Source organism: Kryptolebias marmoratus, linkage group LG12 (assembly GCF_001649575.2).
Source record: "Kryptolebias marmoratus isolate JLee-2015 linkage group LG12, ASM164957v2, whole genome shotgun sequence".
Lineage (NCBI taxonomy): Eukaryota > Metazoa > Chordata > Actinopteri > Cyprinodontiformes > Rivulidae > Kryptolebias > Kryptolebias marmoratus.
Window position 1 is genome coordinate 5,029,538 of NC_051441.1, and position 21,985 is coordinate 5,051,522.

At 42.2% G+C, this 21,985-nt stretch overlaps 1 protein-coding gene across 3 annotated transcripts in view; it reads left to right on the top strand.

Moving 5' to 3' along the window:
* The window catches only part of LOC108243795 (disintegrin and metalloproteinase domain-containing protein 11), a 29,246-nt gene that overhangs the window by 2,141 nt on the left and 5,120 nt on the right, over window positions 1–21,985 (top strand). For 2 of the 3 annotated variants that reach the window (XM_037978782.1, XM_025008880.2), the window contains exons 2-25: window positions 472–644; window positions 5,059–5,135; window positions 5,455–5,521; window positions 7,405–7,487; window positions 7,590–7,653; window positions 8,623–8,683; window positions 9,170–9,351; window positions 9,907–9,978; window positions 10,102–10,268; window positions 10,380–10,464; window positions 12,220–12,310; window positions 13,136–13,187; window positions 13,589–13,688; window positions 13,860–13,931; window positions 14,007–14,099; window positions 15,632–15,712; window positions 15,801–15,851; window positions 15,934–15,997; window positions 16,084–16,189; window positions 16,273–16,392; window positions 16,476–16,644; window positions 17,493–17,604; window positions 18,326–18,416; window positions 19,811–19,828. In XM_037978782.1, coding sequence (XP_037834710.1) covers window positions 472–644; window positions 5,059–5,135; window positions 5,455–5,521; window positions 7,405–7,487; window positions 7,590–7,653; window positions 8,623–8,683; window positions 9,170–9,351; window positions 9,907–9,978; window positions 10,102–10,268; window positions 10,380–10,464; window positions 12,220–12,310; window positions 13,136–13,187; window positions 13,589–13,688; window positions 13,860–13,931; window positions 14,007–14,099; window positions 15,632–15,712; window positions 15,801–15,851; window positions 15,934–15,997; window positions 16,084–16,189; window positions 16,273–16,392; window positions 16,476–16,644; window positions 17,493–17,604; window positions 18,326–18,416; window positions 19,811–19,828 — 2,251 coding nt within the window. Of the gene's footprint in view, window positions 1–471; window positions 645–5,058; window positions 5,136–5,454; window positions 5,522–7,404; window positions 7,488–7,589; window positions 7,654–8,622; window positions 8,684–9,169; window positions 9,352–9,906; window positions 9,979–10,101; window positions 10,269–10,379; window positions 10,465–12,219; window positions 12,311–13,135; window positions 13,188–13,588; window positions 13,689–13,859; window positions 13,932–14,006; window positions 14,100–15,631; window positions 15,713–15,800; window positions 15,852–15,933; window positions 15,998–16,083; window positions 16,190–16,272; window positions 16,393–16,475; window positions 16,645–17,492; window positions 17,605–18,325; window positions 18,417–19,810; window positions 19,829–20,531; window positions 20,620–21,985 lie in introns of those variants that run through there. The other variant, XM_037978783.1, reaches the window with a different exon arrangement.

Consider the following 21,985-nt stretch of genomic DNA (forward strand, 5'->3'; position numbering starts at 1 on the left):
CGCATCCACAGTTTTTTGTTTTTTTTTTCCTTGGAGCATCACTTTTCTAACCCCCGGTGCCGGATCAGATTTTATTGTTGACTGCTCTCGGTGCCAAGCAGCTCTTCGATTTGCTGCATTGACACATTTTCCTCCACGGATCTGCTGAAGGAGCCTTTTAAAATCAAGTTCAAAGCACCATGTCTGTCAATCACCAGGCGAATTATCTGCAGACGATTGCAGAGCTTTAAATTCACATAAACCCTCCATGTGCTTTATATAAGAGCGTGAGACATGCTTCCATCAAAACACACTAATCAGATCCACTGAATATCTTGAAATAGTGGCCAGTGTTAAATTAGGTCACCAATTTATCTGAGGCAATTTATTCCTGATGCATGCTGATGAAGAAGTTGCTGATTTGGTTCTTTTTTTTCCTTCTAACTGGTGCTGAACATCCCTGATCAGAAGGATTATTTTGCTCCATGTCAGGTGCAGATGGAGGCATGTGGGACTGGTTTGCCCCCTCGGGCCGGCTGGACGGCTGGGAAACTGCAACTGAGATTACTTATCCGAAATGGCTGGTGCAGCAAACCGAGTCAGAGGAGGAAATGGCTCACGACCGCTTAAACACCCGGGCGAGGAACAGCAGTGGGCACGGCTCGGTGAGTTGGGACTCCGTAGGACGAACTTCCCCTTTGTCCTCTGTTCGTCGTCCCCGTTTGTTTGCTCTGTGAATTCTCAGCCGCCCCCCAGGCTTAATTTGGCATCCAGGGACACCCAAAGACAAGGAGTCTTCCCATCAAATGAGAGCTCATTAAAAGCAAATAGAGATTAGCTAACAACTCATTTACCTCCTGACCAAATTCACATAAAACAAAAATCAGAATAAAGAAAGATTTATGGTTTTTATGCTGCTGCTCTGTGAGGACAGAATGGAGACAGGCGGACGTCTTTTTTTGTCCCTCTCTGCTCAGATCTGAACCTGAAGAAGGAAACAGGGCGGCGTCTCTGAGATTTTGACCCATTTAGTCCCTGAAATCCTTTGATTGTGTATCGATCAGTATGGCAAGCTGTTTGTGTATTTATTGTGTGAATACTTCACTAGTTGCACGTTTTGGTCACACTAGTTCAACAAACACTCTTAGTAACACTTTTTTGCCTTTTAATGGGACTAGTTGGAACATAAATGATACTAGTCAGCCATCTTGCCACAGTAGTAGCACAAAAGTCTCAACTAGTTGTTTTTTTAATGCACTACTGGACCAAACTAGTCAATAACTGTTGTGCAAGTACACTGAAAATGCTCACTAGTTGAGGATTTTTGGCCTTATTAGTTAACTAGTGCATGTAAAATGTGAACAAGTCGACTTATGTGCCTATAATAATGACAAGCTGACTAGTAAGACCAACTTTGATCAGGCTAGACAACTAGTAAGACCAAATTTAATCAGACTAGTCAACTAGTAAGTGTGCCTAAAATACAGACTAGTTAGCTAGTAAGGCCATAATGCTCACTAGTTGAGTAGTGACTTGTGATATAGTCCACCTAAAAAGGTCAGCTAGTCAAGTAGTGCACCTAAAATGTTGCCTAGTTCACTAGTAGGGCCCAAAATGCTCACTAGTTGAAACTTTTTTTACTGGTTAACTAATGTATAAAATGTCCACTAGTCAACTAGTGTGCCTAAAATGTAAACAAAGCTTTAACTAGTCAACTAGTGGACATTTTGGGTGTTATTAGGTTCAGAGTGAGGACAAAATTATTTGCACTAGTCATCTAGTAAAACTTATTTTGGCTTTATTGGTTAACTAGTCAATATTGTAGCCATACTAGTCAACAAGTGCAGGTAAATTAGGCAGAACTAGTAACTAGTAATGCTGGTTGAGGCTTTTTTGACCTTACAAGATAATTAGTGTGTCTAAAAAATGCCGATTAGTGTGCCCAAAGTGTTGACTAATTAAATAGTAACACCAAAACAGGTTGGATTAGTTAACTAGTGTGACTTAGTAATACCCAAAATGTCCACTAGTTGACTAGTTAAAGCTTTGTTGGCCTAACTAGTTAACTAGTGTGACTTTAAATGTGCATTTATGGACTTACAAGCCAAGTGTTACTAAGACAAGTTGTAACATCTGACTGGCTTTATGTTTTAAAATGTTTGCGTGCCTTTCTGCCGCCATCTCCTCGCGGCCCATACTGAAACACTCTGACGTCACGTTCGATCATCCATCCTGAGCCGCTCACCGCTCGCCGCCTCCATTATTCAGTGGTGTGTTGAAGTGTGTCCCCATTAGGCCCGTTTGAGCACTGCCCCTTTCCCTTTCGACTCGTATTCTCTCCGTCGCAGTCAACGTCGGGAGGAAGCACGCGGCGCGTCACCGTCACGTGACGGCTGTGATGTATAATTAAACACATGAAATACTTAGAAAAGATTGCAGTTACCTCATCGGTTTTAAAAGACTGCGCCCTGCTTCGTGAAGCTGAAGTTAAATATTCAGGATGCTTGAAATGAGGATAAATATAGAAGCAGCAGGTCAGATGATCTGAACCTGTTTTCTCTTCTGTTACATCAGGTTTTGTTCAAAATGGCTGACGGAGCGTTTTTAGCTAAGCTGTTTGTTGATTTATTGTCAGCCTTGTGGAATTTTGTTCCATAGAAGATTAGATTTTTTTCAACTTTTTTAAGATTTGCTTTTTGTTGTCATTACTTATTCAGAAGAATTATAACATTAAGGAACAAACTAAACCTTTGAAATCCTGTAATCCTGGTATGTTTTGAGGTGTTTTACTGGCTCTGCTAACAAACATGTTTCCAATATTTTCCTTTTAAGATTGATATTTCAGCCCTAAATGACAGCTCAGCTCCACTGAAGTTGTTCTGGTGGCACCTTCAGAAACTTAATGCAAGTTTTTCCTTTGGATTGTCGTCAGCCTGACATTTCCAGGATATATTATTATAGCAGGGATGAAATTACACGAATTTCTCAAGAAAATGCAAAATATTTGACGAATTTCCACAAAACACTGTGTTTTTAGAAAAGGCTTGTGCCTTATGATATAGTGTATTCCTCTTCCTGTTTTTTTTTCTTGCGATTTCGATGTCAGGGTCAGTTCCAGGGTTTTTTTTTGTACGAAACTAGATCACAATAAAAGTCATGTCTGGGCGACGTACAGCGAAACAAACAGGTCCAGTTTAGTTGATTCCAATTCAGTGCAGCCATGTTTTAGTAATTATTCCCCGTCCAGAGCGTGCGCGGCTTAGTGGGCGACGGTGGAGAAGAAGAACTGGCATCTCACTGGGCTCCAACTGTGGAAACACGAGGAAGTCTCCGAAATGCCTCCAAGCGTCAGTTAGGGTCCTCGGTTTCCTCATGTGAGTCGCAGAGACGTAAAAAACTGGTCGAATTCCAAAAGTGTACCCTTGCAGATTGAATCATAAACATGGCTGACAGGACGAAGAGGGCTGAGGTTGGGATGTGGGCTGAGATTAACAGCAAAATAATGTCCGCAGCCTAGAATACAGTTTTGCAAGCCGGGCGCATAAAATTCGGCTGGGATTCTAAGAACACGAGTCGCTGGCTGCTTGGTTCCAAACACTCAGATTTTATCTCAAAACTTGCCTGTTTTCTCGAAATTTTGAGTCTCCAGCTTGTCTACAGCAGTCGCAGCCCAGTGAGATCCTTCCTGAGGCAGGAAAGGGACATAAACAAACCACAAAAAGTTATTTTTATCTTTATCTTTTTACCAAACAAGTTAAACCTCAGATTTATGTCAGTATGTGAGGAAAGACAGGACTGCATTCTCCTGCGTTTACTATTAATAAATAAATCTCAGTTGCAATTAAGCTGTGGTTTAGTCAAATAAAAATTAATAGTTTATTACAATCTTCAGGTAAAATAAAGCACACCTGAAGTGAAAATGATCTGAAAGAACACCGTGTCCTGTTTTACTTCATGACGAATAATCGAAGACAGATTTGACATTTACTTGGTGAGCTGCCTGGAGAATGATGTAAAACGTGGGAGTTGGAACTGGCAGACAGAAATTCAACTTGTGATGTGATTTTTTTAAAACAATTTTTGTTTGTTTTATTATTATTATCAAATTTCCCGTTTGTTAAAAACTGCAGCATTTAAAGCAGAACTTGGAGAAACTCTTTAAAGATGACGATGTTTCTCACATTGTTTTATACTGAACATAAAGCAAACTTTATCGCATTACTTAACAAACATTTTCTCAGTTTCTGCTCCTTTATGCTTCATTTTGGGAGAAGCAGCGACAGTGAGGGAAAGTAGGAGGCATGTTGGCTGAATGAAAACACAATCCGAGTTTTAACAGATGAGGAGATCAGAAAACAGCCCCGTTTCTTAAACATTCCCAGTTTTATCAGCCTAATACGCCGCGTGCTACAATTAATAAACACCACATTAATCAGGTGACTGAACTGTTCTGTCAGACGCCACAGAATCAGCCAGAATAAAACGGCGACCGTGATAGAGCGCTCCCAATCCTTCAGCGTCTCTGAGACAGCCATGAGAAATCTGTTGTTTGTACTCGTTGAAGTGAATAATTTCTGGACAGTGATGCATTTTATCGTAAAAGCCCAGTGATTCACTGCGGCCTGGTTCCTCCAGACTGAAATCAAAGCCACGTTGGCACGGTCGGGGCTGCCAAGGAGACATACTGTTTCGTCTGTAGTAGATTTCTCTCCGTCCCTTCTGTCTCCTCACCTCCTCGGAGCTGGCACCTGTCCATGAGGGACAGCTCAGCTAAATATAGACGATCCTTGTCCTCTCATCGTTCTGTCAGCCCCTTCTGTCACTCCCATCAGATATCAAACGGCCGTAACTCTCCAACGCTGATCGATAAGGGCTCTATCAATCACGGGAAGATTTCAGCCACTGAGATGCTTTCAGAGCGTATTGATTCTGCTGAATTATTCATAAGGCTTCATCAGAAATCGTAGTGGGTTTTAATCGAGTGACACACTCAGCCGAAATGGTTTCACTCTAATTTACAATCTGTCAGATCTGTCTGTGTAACTGTTTTATGTTTTTTTTCCTCCTCTGTTTCTTCAGCCCGTTCACTTGGCCCAGAGCTGTTTTCAGGTGGAAGCCTTTGGACGCACCTTCACTCTTGACCTGGAACTAAACCAGTTAGTATCACCGGATCTGTTTTTATTTTTATTTTTTCGGTACATGCTTGTAATCAGCGAGTGCTCCTAATTTACTGCAGCTGTTCTCATTAGCATTTTCCCCGCTCTTACGCAAATGCACTTAGCGCCTCTATTATGCTACACGACAAGATGGGGAATACCAATGTGGCACGCACACACACGGTTTAATAATACCACATGCTAATAGGTGGAATACGTTTGAGGGGAAACCTTTAGTGGAAGACATCCTAGATGAAATTTTCTCTGATTTGAACGATGCTGCTGCCGTTACTGACGTCTGTCCCTGGTTTTCTTGCAGCCACCTGCTGTCGTCAGAATATGTGGAGCGACACTTTAACCATAACGGCAGACCCTTACAGTCTATGGTAAGATTTTTATTTTAGCGTGGGGTGTGAATACAGCATGTGTTCACAAAATGTGAATGAGGGAATATCATTTGGAGCTGAGTTCAGTGGTCTGCAATGAGATTTTTGTTCTTTTTTAGTGACATCCATGGTAGTTGTCTTCACTCACCGTCAGGTCTGAACCTCTCTGTGGGTTAGCAGCAGAGAAACCGCTGGTCAGACGTGAAACATTATTGTAAACGCTAGAAAAGCTGCACGGAGGCGCTGCGGTCTTATAATCCCGAGGCTGCAGGTTTGAGCTCGGGTTGCGTCAGGAAGGGCATCCGGCATAAAACAATTCCCAAATCTTTGGTGCGAGTTTGCTCGCTGCAGAAACCTCTGAAGAAGGGAGCAGGTAAAAGAAGAACTAGTGTCTGAAATGAATCACTATAAACTGTAAAAAAGCTGCACTTTGTATAATGAATTACCATAAATGCTAAAAATAAAAAACCTAACCTAAACTTAAATACTAAGCTGTACTGTATAAAATTAGTTGCCTTAAATTCTAAAATGAATTATTGTAAGTTGTTGAAAGTTTCGCCACCTAAAATGAATTACAGTAAATGCGGGAAAACTTGCACAATTTATTTTTATAATAATTTAATCTTTCTGAAATTTAACAGCCCATCTGGAGGCTCATTTGGAGACCACCAGTGCTGCACTTTAAACAGTTCTTTGCTTGTAAAATCGTTTTCCAGTAAATTAAATCAAAGTTTTGTCTGTCAGATAAATTCCTCCACCTCCTCAGAGGACATGTTCGTCTTCATGGAGTGATTTGAAGACACGTCAGAAACAAAGCTTTTTGTTTTGCTTCTTCTTTGAAGGTCAATTTTTAGAAGGCTTGTTCATATTTTTAGAGTTCGTCTATTCATAGAACGTGCATTATGTGCTTTCTGCTTCAGAAGTAGGCTGCTATGCAACTGAAACGCTGACGCTCCTGGTCTGCACGTTTGTGAGCTTTTCTCAGACAGCCAGGACAAAAAGAAGAAGTGCAAACCCTCGAGCCGACAGGGAGAGTCACCCAGAGATAAGGGAGAGGGCGGGTAGCGAAACTTTACTGTGGCATGTTTGCATTTCGCTCGCCAAAATTATTTTATTCTTACGTGTATGTACCATTTACCACCTACCATCGTTCCAAACTCTCCTTCAGCCCCCCCTGACCAATCACGAGCCTGTTTCCATGGCAACCAGTTAGCTCAGCAGTATCATTAAGTTCTTGGCAGCCGAGAGAATGAAAGAAGACCAGGAGGAGGAGGAGGAGAAACGAAGAGTAAAAAAAAAAAAAAAATGGCAGTTAAAACAAAAGCAGGATGAGCTGTGGCGTTTTGGGCGTGCATGTGTGTTTCTGGGCCGTCGGTGTTTCAAACGGAGAGGTGGGAGGAAGAGGAGGGAGGGGGGCGGGGAGTGGAGACCTGCAGTCAGAGCAGATTGTCTCTCAGCTGGTTGTTGGCCTCACGTGATGATGCCACGGCGGCTGGACGGGAGACCGGAGCACGTCATCATTTCACTCCCCTCACACTCACACACACACACACCCACACACCCACACACACACACGCACTACTCCCTGCTGAGTTCAATTTGATCCGACCGGACCAGAATTTCTCGCCTCTCCTGGTGGTTCCTCCTTGCAGCTGCGACCTTGCACGGCAGTGTTCGCAGATCTCTGCCCTTGAGTTGCTTTCTGTGCCGTCGATCCTTAAATCTAACCGTGTCGAGCAACGAAAGTGTTGATTTACTGAGGAGACCCTTGAGCCGCGCCGTCCTCCGCCCCTGCGGTGAATGAAGCACGGGGCACAAGTAGGTCGCGAACTGTGCTGTAACGGCGAGGAGCACGGTGAAAGCTTTGCTCGTCGTTGTCACAGGGAGGGGAACACTGCTACTACCAAGGAAGGCTAAGAGGTTTACCTGAGTCCTGGGCTGCTGTCTCCACCTGCAGCGGCCTGTGGTGAGCTTCATACAAACACTGTCAACCTGTTCACCTGTTTTATTGTTGTTTTTTCTTTATTTCCTGCCTTGCATCTGATTTCTTCCTTCTGTTGCTTCGCAGTGGGATGTTCTCCGATGGTTTCTTCTCGTATGGAATTGAACCAGTTCACAATGACAGCAATCAGGTGAACGTTTTAGAAAAAACACCTGCTTTTAAACACTAAAAGTTGGTGGTTTTAGACCAGGGGTGTCCAATCCTGGTCCTGGAGGGCCACCATCCTGCAGGTTTTACTTGTTTCTCTGCTCCAACACACCTGATTTGAATCAATGGTTGATTAACAGGCTTCTGCAGAACATGAGGAGGTGATTTAACCTCTGAATCAGGTGTGTTGGAGCAGAGAAACAAGTAAACCTGCAGGATAGTGGCCCTCCAGGACCAGGATTGGCCACCCTTGCGTTAGACCAATGAAGATTATCGCTTGTCGCCATGACAGGCGGGTAATAATCACCATGAACGTCTCAGAAAGTAATCTCTGGTTGTACATCTACAGCTGATTAACCCAAATCAAGATGGCTGCCACAGCAAATTGGCCTTAGCCGGCACAAAAGTGGCTACAACTCAGTGAGTTTTACAGATATTGAGAGAAAACTCGATGTGGTAGCAGTTGAGAGTCATTCCCATCACATATTCCAAGAACTAACAGACTCCTCGAGATTTTTAAGATGTTTCTGAAATCCTGACTTCATGACACAGCCAAGGATTTAACTTAAGTAAAAGCGACCCCTTCCATGTAGGCCGACTATAAAGTGTTAGCCTCAAATTAGACAAGTATCTCATCAAACCGTACCTCTGACCACTCATAAGCAACGAGTTTGGCTTCATTGTGGAAATTAATCTAAACTGAGAGCTTGTGTCCACCATCCTGGAGAAGAAAACGCTGCTCATTTTTTCCACAACTTTGAAATATAATTTTATAGACTCGGAGACATTTGGTTTAGCGGATAAAATCTTACTTTTTGCGTTTGGTCGTATATTATGGCTTTAATATAACAATTAAAATGACTTCATAGAGATAATTACCTCACTACTTTAAAGTGTGGTGAAGCCTGGACGGTGAAGCCGCTGTATTTACGTTTGTTTTTGTTTTTTTTAGGACGATGGCGCTCACATAGTTCGCAGGATGCCTGATATTAGACTTTCCCCGTACTGCCCAGGTACGTGGTCACCTTACAGCCTCATTTCAGTTCTGACCCTTTAAATATCAGGCCATAATAAATGTGGTTAGAATTTATGTAACAAAAAAAGTAAAACAGTGTCATCTGTTGTTTGTTGTTAATCTAAGTCAGTAATTTTAGGACCTGATAAGAACCAGGTTATCTTGCAAAACTTGAGAAATGAAACAGATTATTAATTATTATTTTATTTTTATTATTACCTTTCATAATTACCATCAAACAAAGAAAAGTCTTTCTTAAAAATCTGTTTTAATCTTGACATCTGATTATAAACAGTTTTGCAGTGATGTGTAAATGTTAGAGAATCCTTACATCACGTCACATGGAAATAAAGTAAAATCAACAATCTTTTTGTCAACTCAAATGGTCATTTTGGACAAAAATGCGACAATTAAAAAGGATATAAAGCTCAGTAAAGTCACGTAGTTTGGTATTTGCCTGCAGCTGTGCTTCTTGTGTGTCCAGACTGTGCGGAGGACATTGAGCAGGACAGCAGCGGAGGTGATGCTGACAACATCAGACCAAACCAAACGAGGAATCAGCACGCTGCTGGGGTGCTGAGAAGATCCAAGAGATTCGTCAGGAAACCTTCTGTCCAGTCCGAGATCAAATATATCGAGCTGATGGTGGTCAACGACAATAACTTGGTGAGTTAAAAAGCTGTTTGTGAAGCTTGCGCCACATCTGTGACCATGTTTTCTGCACATTTCTCTGCCTTCCCACTTATTTTATACCAACCTCCGCTGCTAGTAAGAGAATACATTTTAAAGAGGTTCAGAGTTAGTTTGTTTTCATCTTATGTCTTAGAGCAGGGGTGTCCAACCCTGGTCCTCAAGGGCCACCATCCTGCAGGTTTTACTTGTTTCTCTGCTCCAACACACCTGATTTGAATCAATGGGTGATTAACAGGCTTCTGCAGAACATGAAGAGGTGATTTAACCTCTGAATCAGGTGTGTTGGAACAGAGAAACAAGTAACACGTGCATGATAGTGGCCCTACTGTTTTAGAGCCTTAAAACCATATAAATTAAAAAAAAGAAAAGAAATATTGGCCAACATGATCAAAAATAACAAATCAAAACATGCCTGCATTTAAACTTTAGGTTTGTTCCTCTTGTGTCGAATGATCTGTGCATGATCTGAGTGTTTGCATGTGAGACATCCATCCCTGAAGCCATCTGTGGGTTTTTCTCTCCCTGCAGTTTGTACAGCTGCGCCGCTCCAGCAGCCAAACCAAGAACTTTGCCAAAGCTGTGGTCAACACGGCAGACACGGTAAGAACCGTAAATCTTCCACCTCCACTCGCCTACACCGCCACCTGTCAGGGGGGGCGTGTCCTCGTTTATCGTGCCCTGCGTTCGCCGCAACCAAGCTGATGGGCATTTTGTGCTCCTCAGATCTTCAAGGAGCAGCTGAATACGAGGATTGTGCTGGTCGCCATGGAAACCTGGATGGCTGAAAACATGATGCCCATGGTGGAGGACCCGCTGGTAACGCTGCAGAACTTCATGAAGTACAGGAAGGACAGCATCAGGGAGCAGAGCGATGTTGTCCATCTTTTCTCGTAAGGGAATCGCGGACCCTAAAAAAAAAAAAAAAAATACAGATTCTGGTGGAGATTTGATTTGAAATGGATTGTTTTTTTGTTTGTTTTTTTTGTTTTGTTTTTCCCCAGAGGGCGTACATTTCACAGTAGCCGCAGTGGGACAGCCTACACAGGAGGGGTGTGCTCTCAAACGAGAGGAGGAGGGATTAACGAGGTGACCGTCGTACAAAAAAAACAAAAAACACCTGATTAAAAAACATTTAGTGAAGCTAAATATAGATCGCAAATGAGGTTAGAGTTAAAACTGAAGCCTTAAAGTTAGAAACAAAACGTTTTATGCATATTATTTTCTGAAAAACCGCCACCACCTTGTGTCTGTCTCTGTTTTCACACCTGTCTCTGTAAATCTGCTCTGATTATTTAGACATCAGCACACATCACTTTTGTTTGTTCTTTTTGTTTGAGGCTGTTTGAAGTAAGTGAAGCCTGGACTACAAACATGGCGGCTCAGTGACAGTAATAATTCCTTAGGTGCAGATTTTGATCTTTGTGTCATTGCAGATGTTTTTACATGCAGAAAAGCCAAATAACATGAACAACACAGAATATTATGACCTCTTTAAAACCTTTTCTTGTTTTTTTGTCTTGACAAAACTGATTTTTCGTAGTCCGTTTAGTAAATATGTATTCACAGAAAGAAGGATTATGGATATTTAACCAACACAGACTGACTTGCATGTAATTCTCATAAAAACTAAAAGCACAATGCTCTCAGTGATGACTTCAGACCCTCGTTTATTGGTTGATTATGTCCAAAAGTGGTCGCTGGCAGAATGTTTCAACACTAAAAGGAAAAAAAAAACCACATTTAAAATAAAAAACAAAACCATAATTGTTTTTAAATTTGTTTCATTCCAACATAAAGTATTTTCTGAAAGCTACAAAGGACCAAAAAGATCAGCCTTCATCTTAAACATTTGTGACACTGCCCTCTAGTGGCAGCTTAAAGCAACAACCAGTAGATGTGTGTTTGAAAAGCTGTACCTGTAACTAAAACAGAATGAATAAGATATATGTACACCATACTGCCAAAAGTATTCACTCGCCTCCCTTCACACATCCCCAAACTGTTCCCACAAAGTTGGGAGCATGAAATTGTCCAAAATGTCTGAAACATTAAGAGTTCCTTTCACTGAAACTAAGAACTAAAAAAACAGCCCCACACCATGATCCTCCCTCCACCAAACTTTACACTCGGCACAACGCAGTCAGACAAGAACCGTTCTCCTGGCAACCTCCAAACCCAGACTCGTCCATCAGGGTGATCCGTCCCTCCAGAGGACACGTCTCCACTGCTCTAGAGTCCAGTGGCGGCGTGCTTCACTCCACAGCATCCGACTCTTTGCTCCTGGTGATGGAAGGCTTGGATGCAGCTGCTCGGCCGTGGAAACCCTCCATGAAGCTCTCTGCGCTCTGATCCTGAGCTGATCTGAAGTCTGGAGGTCTGTAGCTGCTGACCTCTGTGCTCCTCAGCATCCTCTGAGCCCACTCTGTGGTTTTACATGAACTTCCACTTTCTGCTGTCGTTCCCATCCCTTTGTTATAAAACCACCATCAGCTGACTGTGGAATATTTAGTAGTGAGGAAATTTCCAAACTGGACTCATTGCTCAGGTGGCGTCCTATCACGGAGCTCCTGAGAGCGACCCATTCTTTCACAGATGGTTGTAGAGGCAGTCTGCATGCCTAAATTCTTGATTTTATACACCTGTAGCCGTGAGAGTGACAAGAACACCTGAGTTCAATAATTTAGATGGAATGAATGAATACCTTTGGCAATATAGTGCACACACACACATATATATATATATATATATATATATATATATATATATATATATATATATATATATTCCTTTATGTGACTACAAGCTGTGATTTATTTATGTAGTTTAATTTGTCCCCTGCAGTATGGGAGCGTAAGTGCCATGGCCATCACTTTGTGTCAGAGTCTCGGCCAGAACATCGGGATGAGGTGGAACAACGCTCGGACCTCAGCAGGCGAGTCAGCAGAAACGGATTTAACCTGCAGGGACCTGAACCGATTGGATTTATTGTTCAGATAAAGGGTGAAGCCAAGATCAAGTCATTAGAAGCTGCTGGGGAAGAGAGAGAGAAAAAGAAACAGTGGAGGAAATGAAGCATAGAGCAGTAAATATACTTAAAAGAAATTATGATTTTACATTTGAAAACATGCTAAATGAATAGAAACGCATGTAAAACGTGTTCAGTGTGTTTATGGTTGTTTTTTTTAAATAAAAACATATTAAGTTAATGTTGTTTTTCAGTAATGGTAATTATCTTATTAGTATTTATATGTAGAACTAAAGTGAAGTAATTAAATATAAAAGTTTTCATTTAAAATGCCATCTTGTTAATGCAAAATTTTACTTTATAGTTATAATAAAAGTAAAAGTTATAATAATAGAAACAGAAAACAATGTAAAAAGAAATAATGAGGTAATTTATGTAAATATAAAAGAGACATCCAATTAAGGTAATTGGTATAAATATCGCTGATGATAAAACGGGAGATGTGATTTATTGTAGCAGCGATGATGGGAGGGAACTTGTTTCCTGTATAGTGAAAATGTTGTATTTCTGATTAGGTATTCATTAGATATTAGTCATATCTGCTAACTCTCTGCTGCTGCCACTGAAAGACGATCTCAGGGACTGATGTTAAACACCAGCCAGTGTCAGGACCAAAGATCAACACCATCTTCAGAAAATCTTATATTTAGTGTCACAGTGTTCGTTGCATATGTTGGTAACCAACTTCTTCAGTTTCATTATGTAATCCTCCACATTTATTCTCTTTTGCAGGTGACTGCAGGTGCTCAGACGCCTGGGTGGGCTGCATCATGCAAGACACCGGGTAAAATCGCTTTACGTTGCAGTTTTGTTTTTTTTGTTTTTTTCTCCTCTACGAGTGCGTGACTTTGACTGAACCCAACCTAGACCTCAAGCTGCTGACGGTCGCAGCCTGCGTTTGAAGCTTGGCGACCAGAATGTCGCGCAAGAAATGTCCGATTTTGAGCTAGAAGTATTTACTACGCGGGTGCTTTGGACTGGGCTCTCCTGGACAGATGGAACCACACAGATTTTAATGATTTGAGTTGTGTCTTACTGCAGATGGTAACATTTGTGTCAGATTGCAAAGTGATGGCACAGACACCCACGATGGATCTGGCCTTCCTAACGGGCCAAAAAGCATTGTACTGTTTGTGTTTTATTTTATGTCTTGATCTTTATGAGTGTGTGTGTGTGTGATCACAGCTTCTATCTGCCCAGAAAGTTTTCTCGCTGCAGTGTTGACGAGTACATCCAGTTCTTGCTCCAGGGGGGTGGGAGCTGCCTCTTCAACAAGCCCAATAAGGTGAGGGGCCATGTGTCGTCTGCCGCTGAATCTCTTCATCTCTTCATCTCTTCATCTCTCCATCTTCAGAGGCAGAAAGTTAAAGTTGTTATTTCGTCGACTGACACCTTTTTTTTTCTCCCAGATATCTCTACATGTCAGTAATCTCCCACGTTATGCTCATGCTTTCAGCTGCTGGACCCTCCGGAGTGTGGAAATGGCTTCGTGGAGCCAGGAGAAGAGTGTGACTGTGGATCCCAGGTGGTAAGCAGTCAGCTTTGTTTTGTGCAGACGGAGAGCATCGACAGAAAACCGAGCGGTGTCTTTGTTTACCTGCAGGAGTGTGCCCGCAGCGGAGGAACCTGCTGTAAAAAGTGCACCCTTACCCATGATGCCATGTGCAGCAACGGACTCTGCTGCAGTGACTGTAAGGTGAGTTAAACCATAATCCAGTCAGATACGGGGATTAAATTACTCAAAACTAAGGGAAAAGATTAGTTTAAATTAAGTTTCCAAAAAAGATGATAATAGATGATATCTGGTATGGAAATTTTCACCTTCAGCTTCTCAAATAAGATTTTTTTTTTGTGCACAAAACAGGAACTTTTGTGTAAAAGTCAACATCCGTTTTTCAGTTCCTCGCAGTCATACAGATATGTGCTGGTGAAAACCTTGTGCCATCTGGATCTTTGCACGGTGTGCATGTTCAGCTCGTGCTGATTGCAGGGACTAAGTGCCCCTTCTCGCCCAGGATGCTTCTGCCAGGGTCGCTTTTTCCTCAGAAGAAACTCTTCCCCACCACCTAGTGGTAATATTTTTAAACCACGAACTGGTCGAACCTATGGTCACTTTTTTTTTTTTCCAGAGCAAATTGTTTCCACCTGTAAGGAAAAAATTGATTCACTGAAACATCAGATGGTCCAGTTTTCCACAAATATATTTAATTAAATCATGCATTTGTTGATCTGGGAGAAACTTAAAATTATGTGAAGTGTCTCAAAACTCTACTAATGAAATGCAATGTTTTAAACTCAACAATTAATTTAAGGTACTCCTTTATCTCTCTGAGCTGGGACTGTAGAAGAGTTGGTGACTTAAAATAGCAAGAAAATAATTTTCTCATTGAATTCAAAGTGTGGCCGCGTTTTGCACAGCCACATTTTTAAAAATCAAAGCTCATTTTTGTGTTCACAGCTGACGATTATTTTGCTGTTAATCTTTGCTTCTGCCTGTTTTGTAAACACACATTTATGATTTAATCTTCTGGAGTATCCTTTTGAAATTAAGATAAGCAGATTTTAAATATATTTGTTCTTCATCAGTGGTGTGGTTTTTGAACCAGGACATTCAGGGTTGCTGTTTTGTCCGTTTTTGTCATATTTGAGCTCCAGTGCAGGAGTCAAAATACAGGTCTAGTGCTCTAGAATTACAGAAACTAAACTGAGACGGGTTTGAGACACCTGCGACTGCTCTGTGGCTGTTTTTGAGAGAAAATTTGTCACGCAAATCGTTTGAACATATTCAAAATTCAAGCAATAAGACTGTGAGCCTCTGCAACTCATATAAGTGATGATGACTGAGAATGTTTCGAGACATTTCAGAGACTTTGTGAATGCTGTCTCCACATACAGGCTTTAGCATCTAGCTGCTTTGGTTTTTCTTAGGAATTAATTTATTTTTCTTTAACTAACATTTAGATCTGTTATAGATTAGTGTACACAGAGAGGGGATTTATTTGCGTGTTTGCTACCTTCTTAAACCTCGTCAGTACTCCTTGCATCCAAAAAAAAACAAAATGGCAGCATAATGTTTCAAATCCGAGTAAAAAAAAAAAGAACAATAAAACATGCCGAGAATTTGTTTTTTAAAAAGTAACCCTGATCATAAAGTACCCCAAGATTGTTTCTAGTGATAATCTGTGCAAAATGTGGGACTAATTTTGGGGTTTGGATCCTTTCTCCTAGTATGAGCAGAGAGGTGTTGTGTGTCGAGAGGCCGTCAACGACTGTGATATCCCTGAAACCTGCACTGGAGACTCCAGCCAGGTAAAAACACACATCTGGACAAAACTCAAGTCATTTTAAAACACAAATCTTCAAAATGTTGTTTTTTTTTTTCTTCCTCCTTTTGCAGTGTCCTCATAATGTCCACAAGCTGGATGGTTACATTTGTGACAGCAGCCAGGTAAGACTCGGATTGAGCCACGTTTTTCTTATCTGCAGCCTCTGCTGTGAAACGCCTGATCGGCACTTTTTCACCTTCGCAGGGACGCTGTTATGGTGGACGATGCCGGACTCGTGACGGACAGTGCAAAGGACTCTGGGGCTTCAGTAAGCACAGAGCACAGAGCAGACATTCATATCTTTTAAGCTGTTTTTAGATTGACTCCACTCTTCTTTAAATGTGATTCCTTTAGATTCAGCAGACAGGTTTTGTTATGAGAAGCTGAACGCTGAAGGGACAGAAAAAGGAAACTGTGGTCGGGGTCCTGAAGGGAAAGGCTGGCTGCAGTGCAACAAGCCGTGAGTGACATCAGCGCCTTTGCTTCAGGTGTTCTGAACTGCTTTTTGATTCCCACATTTACGCGTTTCTCCGCTCGCCTCAGGGACGTATTGTGTGGCTTCCTTTTCTGTGCCAACGTCACAACAAAGCCAAAGTTTGGTGACCTGCAGGGCGAGGTGACCAGCTTTACCCTCTATCATCAGAACAAGTACCTGGACTGCAGGTAGGCGCTGACATTTGGCACAGTCAGCAGTGCAGGAACCAGTCCTCACCTGTGCGTCTGATACTTTTGGATGCTTTCCTCAGAGGTGGCCATGCGCTGCTGGAGGACGGCTCAGACATGGGCTACGTGGAGGACGGCACACCCTGCGGTCCCAACATGATGTGTTTGGAAAGACGCTGCCTCCCTGTGGCGGCGTTTAACCTCAGCACGTGTCAGGGGTCGAACTTTGGACATATTTGCTCGGACCACGGGGTAAAAATCTTCTCTGCCTTTAACTTTAGACAACAAAGATCTAGAAAAACAACAAAACAAGGTTTAATTTAAATGAAGAAGGAAAAGTTTAACTTAACTGGATCATTTTATGTAACCTCATCAGGGATTTGGTTGAATCTAAAGCAGATGTGACATTAAAGTCCTAGCATTCCTTAAATAATGCATATCCCCCGCCGAGTTTAATGCCAGTTTAAGACTAAGATCATCTTATATTGAGAAATGACAGCAGAGCTGTAGCTGTTTTGGTCAAACCATAAAAATAACGTTAAAATACCTTTTTTTTATAAAGAACAGAATTAGGAGCTGTAATAATTTTTATTTCATCAAAAATCTAAAAAAAATCCTGCATATAACAGTTTGTGTTTTGCTGGATCCAAAGTTGCTTTCTTTCTATTTTTATATTTCCAAAATGATCGACTTCAGGGTTCATTTTAAGTTAAAAGGCAGCTGTCTCATCTTAAATAATCAAGTATATGTGTATATATAAATATATACTGTAAGTGTATAAAGGGCTGCACAATACTAGAAAAACTGTATAATATTGCGATGATCTTTTTAATTACGATTAAGCCACATTTTCTTCAGTTTCTCTTCTGTCATCTTTATCATCTAAACCAGGTGTGGACATCAAGACCACTCAGTCTGTTAGATTAACCAAATATATTATAGTATGTAGAACGTGAATGTTTGGGTACCTGAAATATATTGTTTCATCATTTATTGCATTGTTTTTGCGATTTCCGTAAATTTTCAGTATATTGTGCAGCCCTGTTAAATACAGAGTTGTCTTTCTTTCTTACAGCAGGCATATTTTGTGTTGTTTGCAGACTTGCAGCAATGAGGTGAAGTGCATCTGTGACCGAGACTACACGGGGAAGGACTGCAGCGTCTTCGATCCCATCCCCGAGCCCACGGTCCCGACGGGTCCGGAGAAAAAAGGTCCGTAGCGTCTCTCAGCCTGTCCTCGTCTCTCTGTCTGCCTCTCATGTCCCCTTCATCGTCTCTGCTCATCGTCCGCGTAGCCACAGAGCGGGGCAGCTCACCTGCCGGTTGTGAGAACGTTAAACGAACGGCGCTGTGTTTTCCCTCCTGCAGAGTCTCGGAGCTGTAAGTGAGCGTGTTTATCCATGAGAACATATGTGCGAACACGGCCTGTTGTTAAATGCGTGTGTGGTGCTGCTGAATGTTTTCCAGGCGGTGTATTTTTATTTATTTATTTATTTATTTTCAAGTGTCTTCCTTACTTTCTTGCAGTCGGCCAATGACACACAGAGCAATTAAGCAGCTGCTCTTTTAGGGCCCAAAAAGCCACCCTGAGCCCGAGCAGAGAACAAAGTAATACAACTCTCTCTCCTTTGTTTTTTATGTAACTGTTGTCTCCCCCCCTCCCCTGTGACCTCCCTCGCTCACCCGCCTGTTCTTCCATCTCCACCCAACGTGATGGTCTCCTCCTCCTCCACCCCTTCATCTCTCTGTCTCTGTCTGCAGGTATCTCACCATCTGCCTCTTTCTTTCTCTACTCGATGTTGTTGATGTACTGTGTTGATGCTGTCTCCTGACGTGTGTTTTTTAGTGGTGTTGTTTTGTTTCTGCCCCTCCTCCTCCTCCTCCTCCTCCTCCTCCTCCGCACCCTTCCTCCTCCCCTCCTTCCTCTGCGCAGGTCCCAGTGGCACCAATATCATAATAGGGTCCATCGCAGGTGCTATTCTCCTGGCAGCTATAGTCCTAGGGGGAACAGGATGGGGATTTAAGTAAGAGCTCTGGCATGCCTTTGTGTACCTGTCTGCTTCTACCTGAAGAACCCCCGTCCACCCCTCCCACTCGCACCTCCGCCCCTGAAATGGGTCATGGCTCAGTCTCTGGGAGGGGAAACGGGGAGTCGAGTCTGAGACGCTCTAATGTTGAATGCTTTCGGCTTTGGATCAAACCAAAGCAGAGGTTGTTTTTGTTTTCTAATATTTAATCAACTCGGAGCTCCATCCTGCACCTTGCCCCCCCCTCGCCCCCCTCCCTCCTACCAGCTCAGCTCGTCGGAGCTCCGACGGGGCAGGATCGAGTTATTTCTCTGCCAGGATCTACTGCACTGCAGCATTTGTCTCAAGTCTTCGAGAACTGACCTGATTTGCATCACTGGTGCCACATCCAGAAGTTCCCCTACTTTTTTTTTTTAATTCTGATTTTCAGTGCTGTGCAAAAGTTTTAAAGCACACATTTCTTCGTACATTTTCTTCCAAGGTGCCAGACGTTCTTGTAATCATTTTAAAGTGGTATTGGTCAGTAGTTCTCCAGGTTTTCTGAAAGATTTTCATTGAATCTCAGCTGCTTGTCACTCATTTTCAGTCGGGTGCTCCCAAAAATGTCCTAAAGAACCGTCGATCTGCTTGGAAGAAAAAAAAAAAATGAAAGAAATACAGGATTCTCTGAAAACTTTTCCACAGCACTGCACACATCTTTTCTCAGTGGCCTAATTTAGGCACTCTTTCACATTATTATCCTTTTTCCTCTTTAGGCCTCATCCTAACCCCTATAATACCCTCGCTGAAATGCCACATTCCACCTCTGCATGCTTGCTATTGTTCGTCTGACCTAAAAGGACTGCAGCTACCGGCTGATTAAAATTCACTGCTTGTTGAGAAGCTCTAGTTGATGATTTGTTTGCATGCAGTCAGTCCTTTTAGGGTCAGAGGTAACTGTCTGTGCATGTGTGCATGATGAGCTGTAGGTTTTCTCTTAGTGGATAGATTTAATAATAGTTCCTGCAGCCTTTGTGGGGCTGAGATGGTCGGTGCCACAACTGCTATAAATCACATGCAAACCCTGCTGCTGCATGTGATGTTCTGACCAAAAAACAGCTTCTAGAAAGGAGGAAGAGATGAAATAATAAACTGACTGTTCGACAGGTTAACACTTTGTCCTGAAATCTGTTGCTCAGTGCAGCTTGTCCAGTTGATACTTTTATAATTATAACTAGAAAGTTTTATCTTTTTCTTGCACAGCTGTTTTGTACATGCTTGTTCGTCCGTTGCATTTTAAGCAATGTTCTAATGACGATAGCCTCCTTAACTTTAATTAGACCGTCTTTGTTTTTCTTGCAGACTTAATATGTTTTGACTTTCTTCTCTTTTCACACGCTCACGGGATGCAGGAACATTCGAAGAGGAAGGTAGGACCTTAACAGTACCATCCCACGTCAGACATCTGATATAAATTTCTCTCGGACTCATATGTTTTTGCCAATGTCTGTGTATTTGTGTGTCTGATTGTTACCAAAATATCTCATAAACCTCAGGACAAATTCTAATGAAACTTGCAGAAACACAAATATGGCTAAAACTTCAAAACTTGGTGTGGTAGAAACGCATCATTCTTAACACATAATAAGTATGGCGTCCGGCAATATCCTATGACATAACATATGTATAACGTAATTTTCAAAGATTGATCAAAATGGCAACAACTCAGCAGATTATCTTGGTCTCAAACTCTTCGATTAAAGGTGGCGGGTGATATGCATTCCCTCAAGGAATGCTAAGCTTTAATAAATATTTGCTTTTTTTATTACTTGAAACACTTTTTTCTTAAACTGTAGAGCAGGGGTCTCCAATCCTGGTCCTCAGGGCCACCATCCTGCATGTTTTCCTTGTTTCTCTGCTCCAACACACCTGATTCAGTGGTGTAATTACCTCTTCATGTTCTGCAGAAGCCTGTTAATCACCCATTGATTCAAATCAGGTGTGTTGGAGCAGAGAAACAAGTAAAACCTGCAGGATGGTGGCCCTCGAGGACCAGGGTTCTCATGTCATCTTTATCTTCCTACAGCAGCTTCTCTCCGGTTGATAATCCCTCCGTTCATCCTTGTGTTTCAGATCTGGAGGAGGATAAGATCTCTGTCTGTCTGTCTCCTGTCCACTCTCGTCTTCCTCCTCGCACTGTCCTTTCCACGTTGAAGAAGAGGGGAATTTAAAAAAAAAAAAATGAATGAATGAAAAAAACAAAAAAAAAAGGTCTTCCATTTCCGTCCTCGAATCTCTCCAAACCTCTTCAGACGATCATTTCCTCCACACTCCTGTCTGCTCCTTCCGTTTGGCCTCCTCCTGGTCCCCCCACCTCCTTCGGGGTCCGCGGGGGGGGCGCTCCTCGCGCCACACTGGCCGGGTCATTCTCATGCGGCTGCTGCCAGCGTGCAGCTGAGGATTGTGTCCAGCGAGTGGCTCTCCCTGTGGGAGACACCAGGGTCTTCCTCCAGTCCAGGGGCTCTACGAATGTGCGTTGGTGTCTTCTTCTTCTTCTTCTTCTTCTTCTTCTTCTTCTTCTTCTTCTTCTTCTTCTTCTCGCATCTCAGACAGTCTGATAAAGAACATATCAACGGTGGACCAATTTGATAAGAGACACGTCTTTCCAGTGCCTGCCTGCACACACACACACACACGAAAAAAAAAGACCAGCCACCTCTTCAGTGAAACGCTGGACCAGTGCACAGACCGAAATAATGTGACAGAAGCTGAATCGTTCCCTTTTTTTCTTAAAGGAAGTGGACCCGAGGTTCAGTTCCTCCGAGGCCGGGCCTTTTAGGTGCATCTTTTTACAGACAGCAATCAGTTTTAATCTACAACTGCAAAAGAAATCCAACAGTGGACCGTGAGTTTTCCAAAGAGAGACTAAGGAAGGACTGATTATCATAGACTCTGACTGCCATTTGTTCCTAACCTCCTTTTCTTCCTCCCGACAAGTTTTCAGGTACAAAAAAAAAAAAAGAGAAGCTCAGTTTAAACGTTTTGGGATCATTTAAAAAAAACAAACGCTGAAGTAAGAAGCGGCAGAGACCGTCACTTAGTGTTTTAAACGTCCAACCGACCAACAAACATTCCACTGAATGTGTCTCACCATGTCCAAAGCTTGTAGAAGGTTTACTCTGTGTGTGTGTGTGTGTGTTCGAGCGCGAGTGTGTGTGTTTTTAGAGAAAAGGACGAATGAACGGGATCCGTGTTTACATTCATGTCGGGGTCAGTCTCCTCCTGCAAACGCAGGTTTTTAATCCTTCATCTCTTTTTACAACCTGTAAAAGGCAGCACATCAGTAACAGTTTTTATGGAGCCAAAACAGAAAACGAGCACTTGTACGCACACCTGTAAATATGTGCAAAAAAAAAAAAAAAAAAGTTAAATACAATGTATGAATCTTTATTTAAAGCTAATAGTTTTATTTGTTTCTGCAAATGTAAAGCTATTTATTCATCTGTCGGCGCAGCGTGCATCTGCAAACCTCCACGCATCTTTAAATGTGGCAAAACATAGTCTTTCACAAAAAAAAAAACTACTAA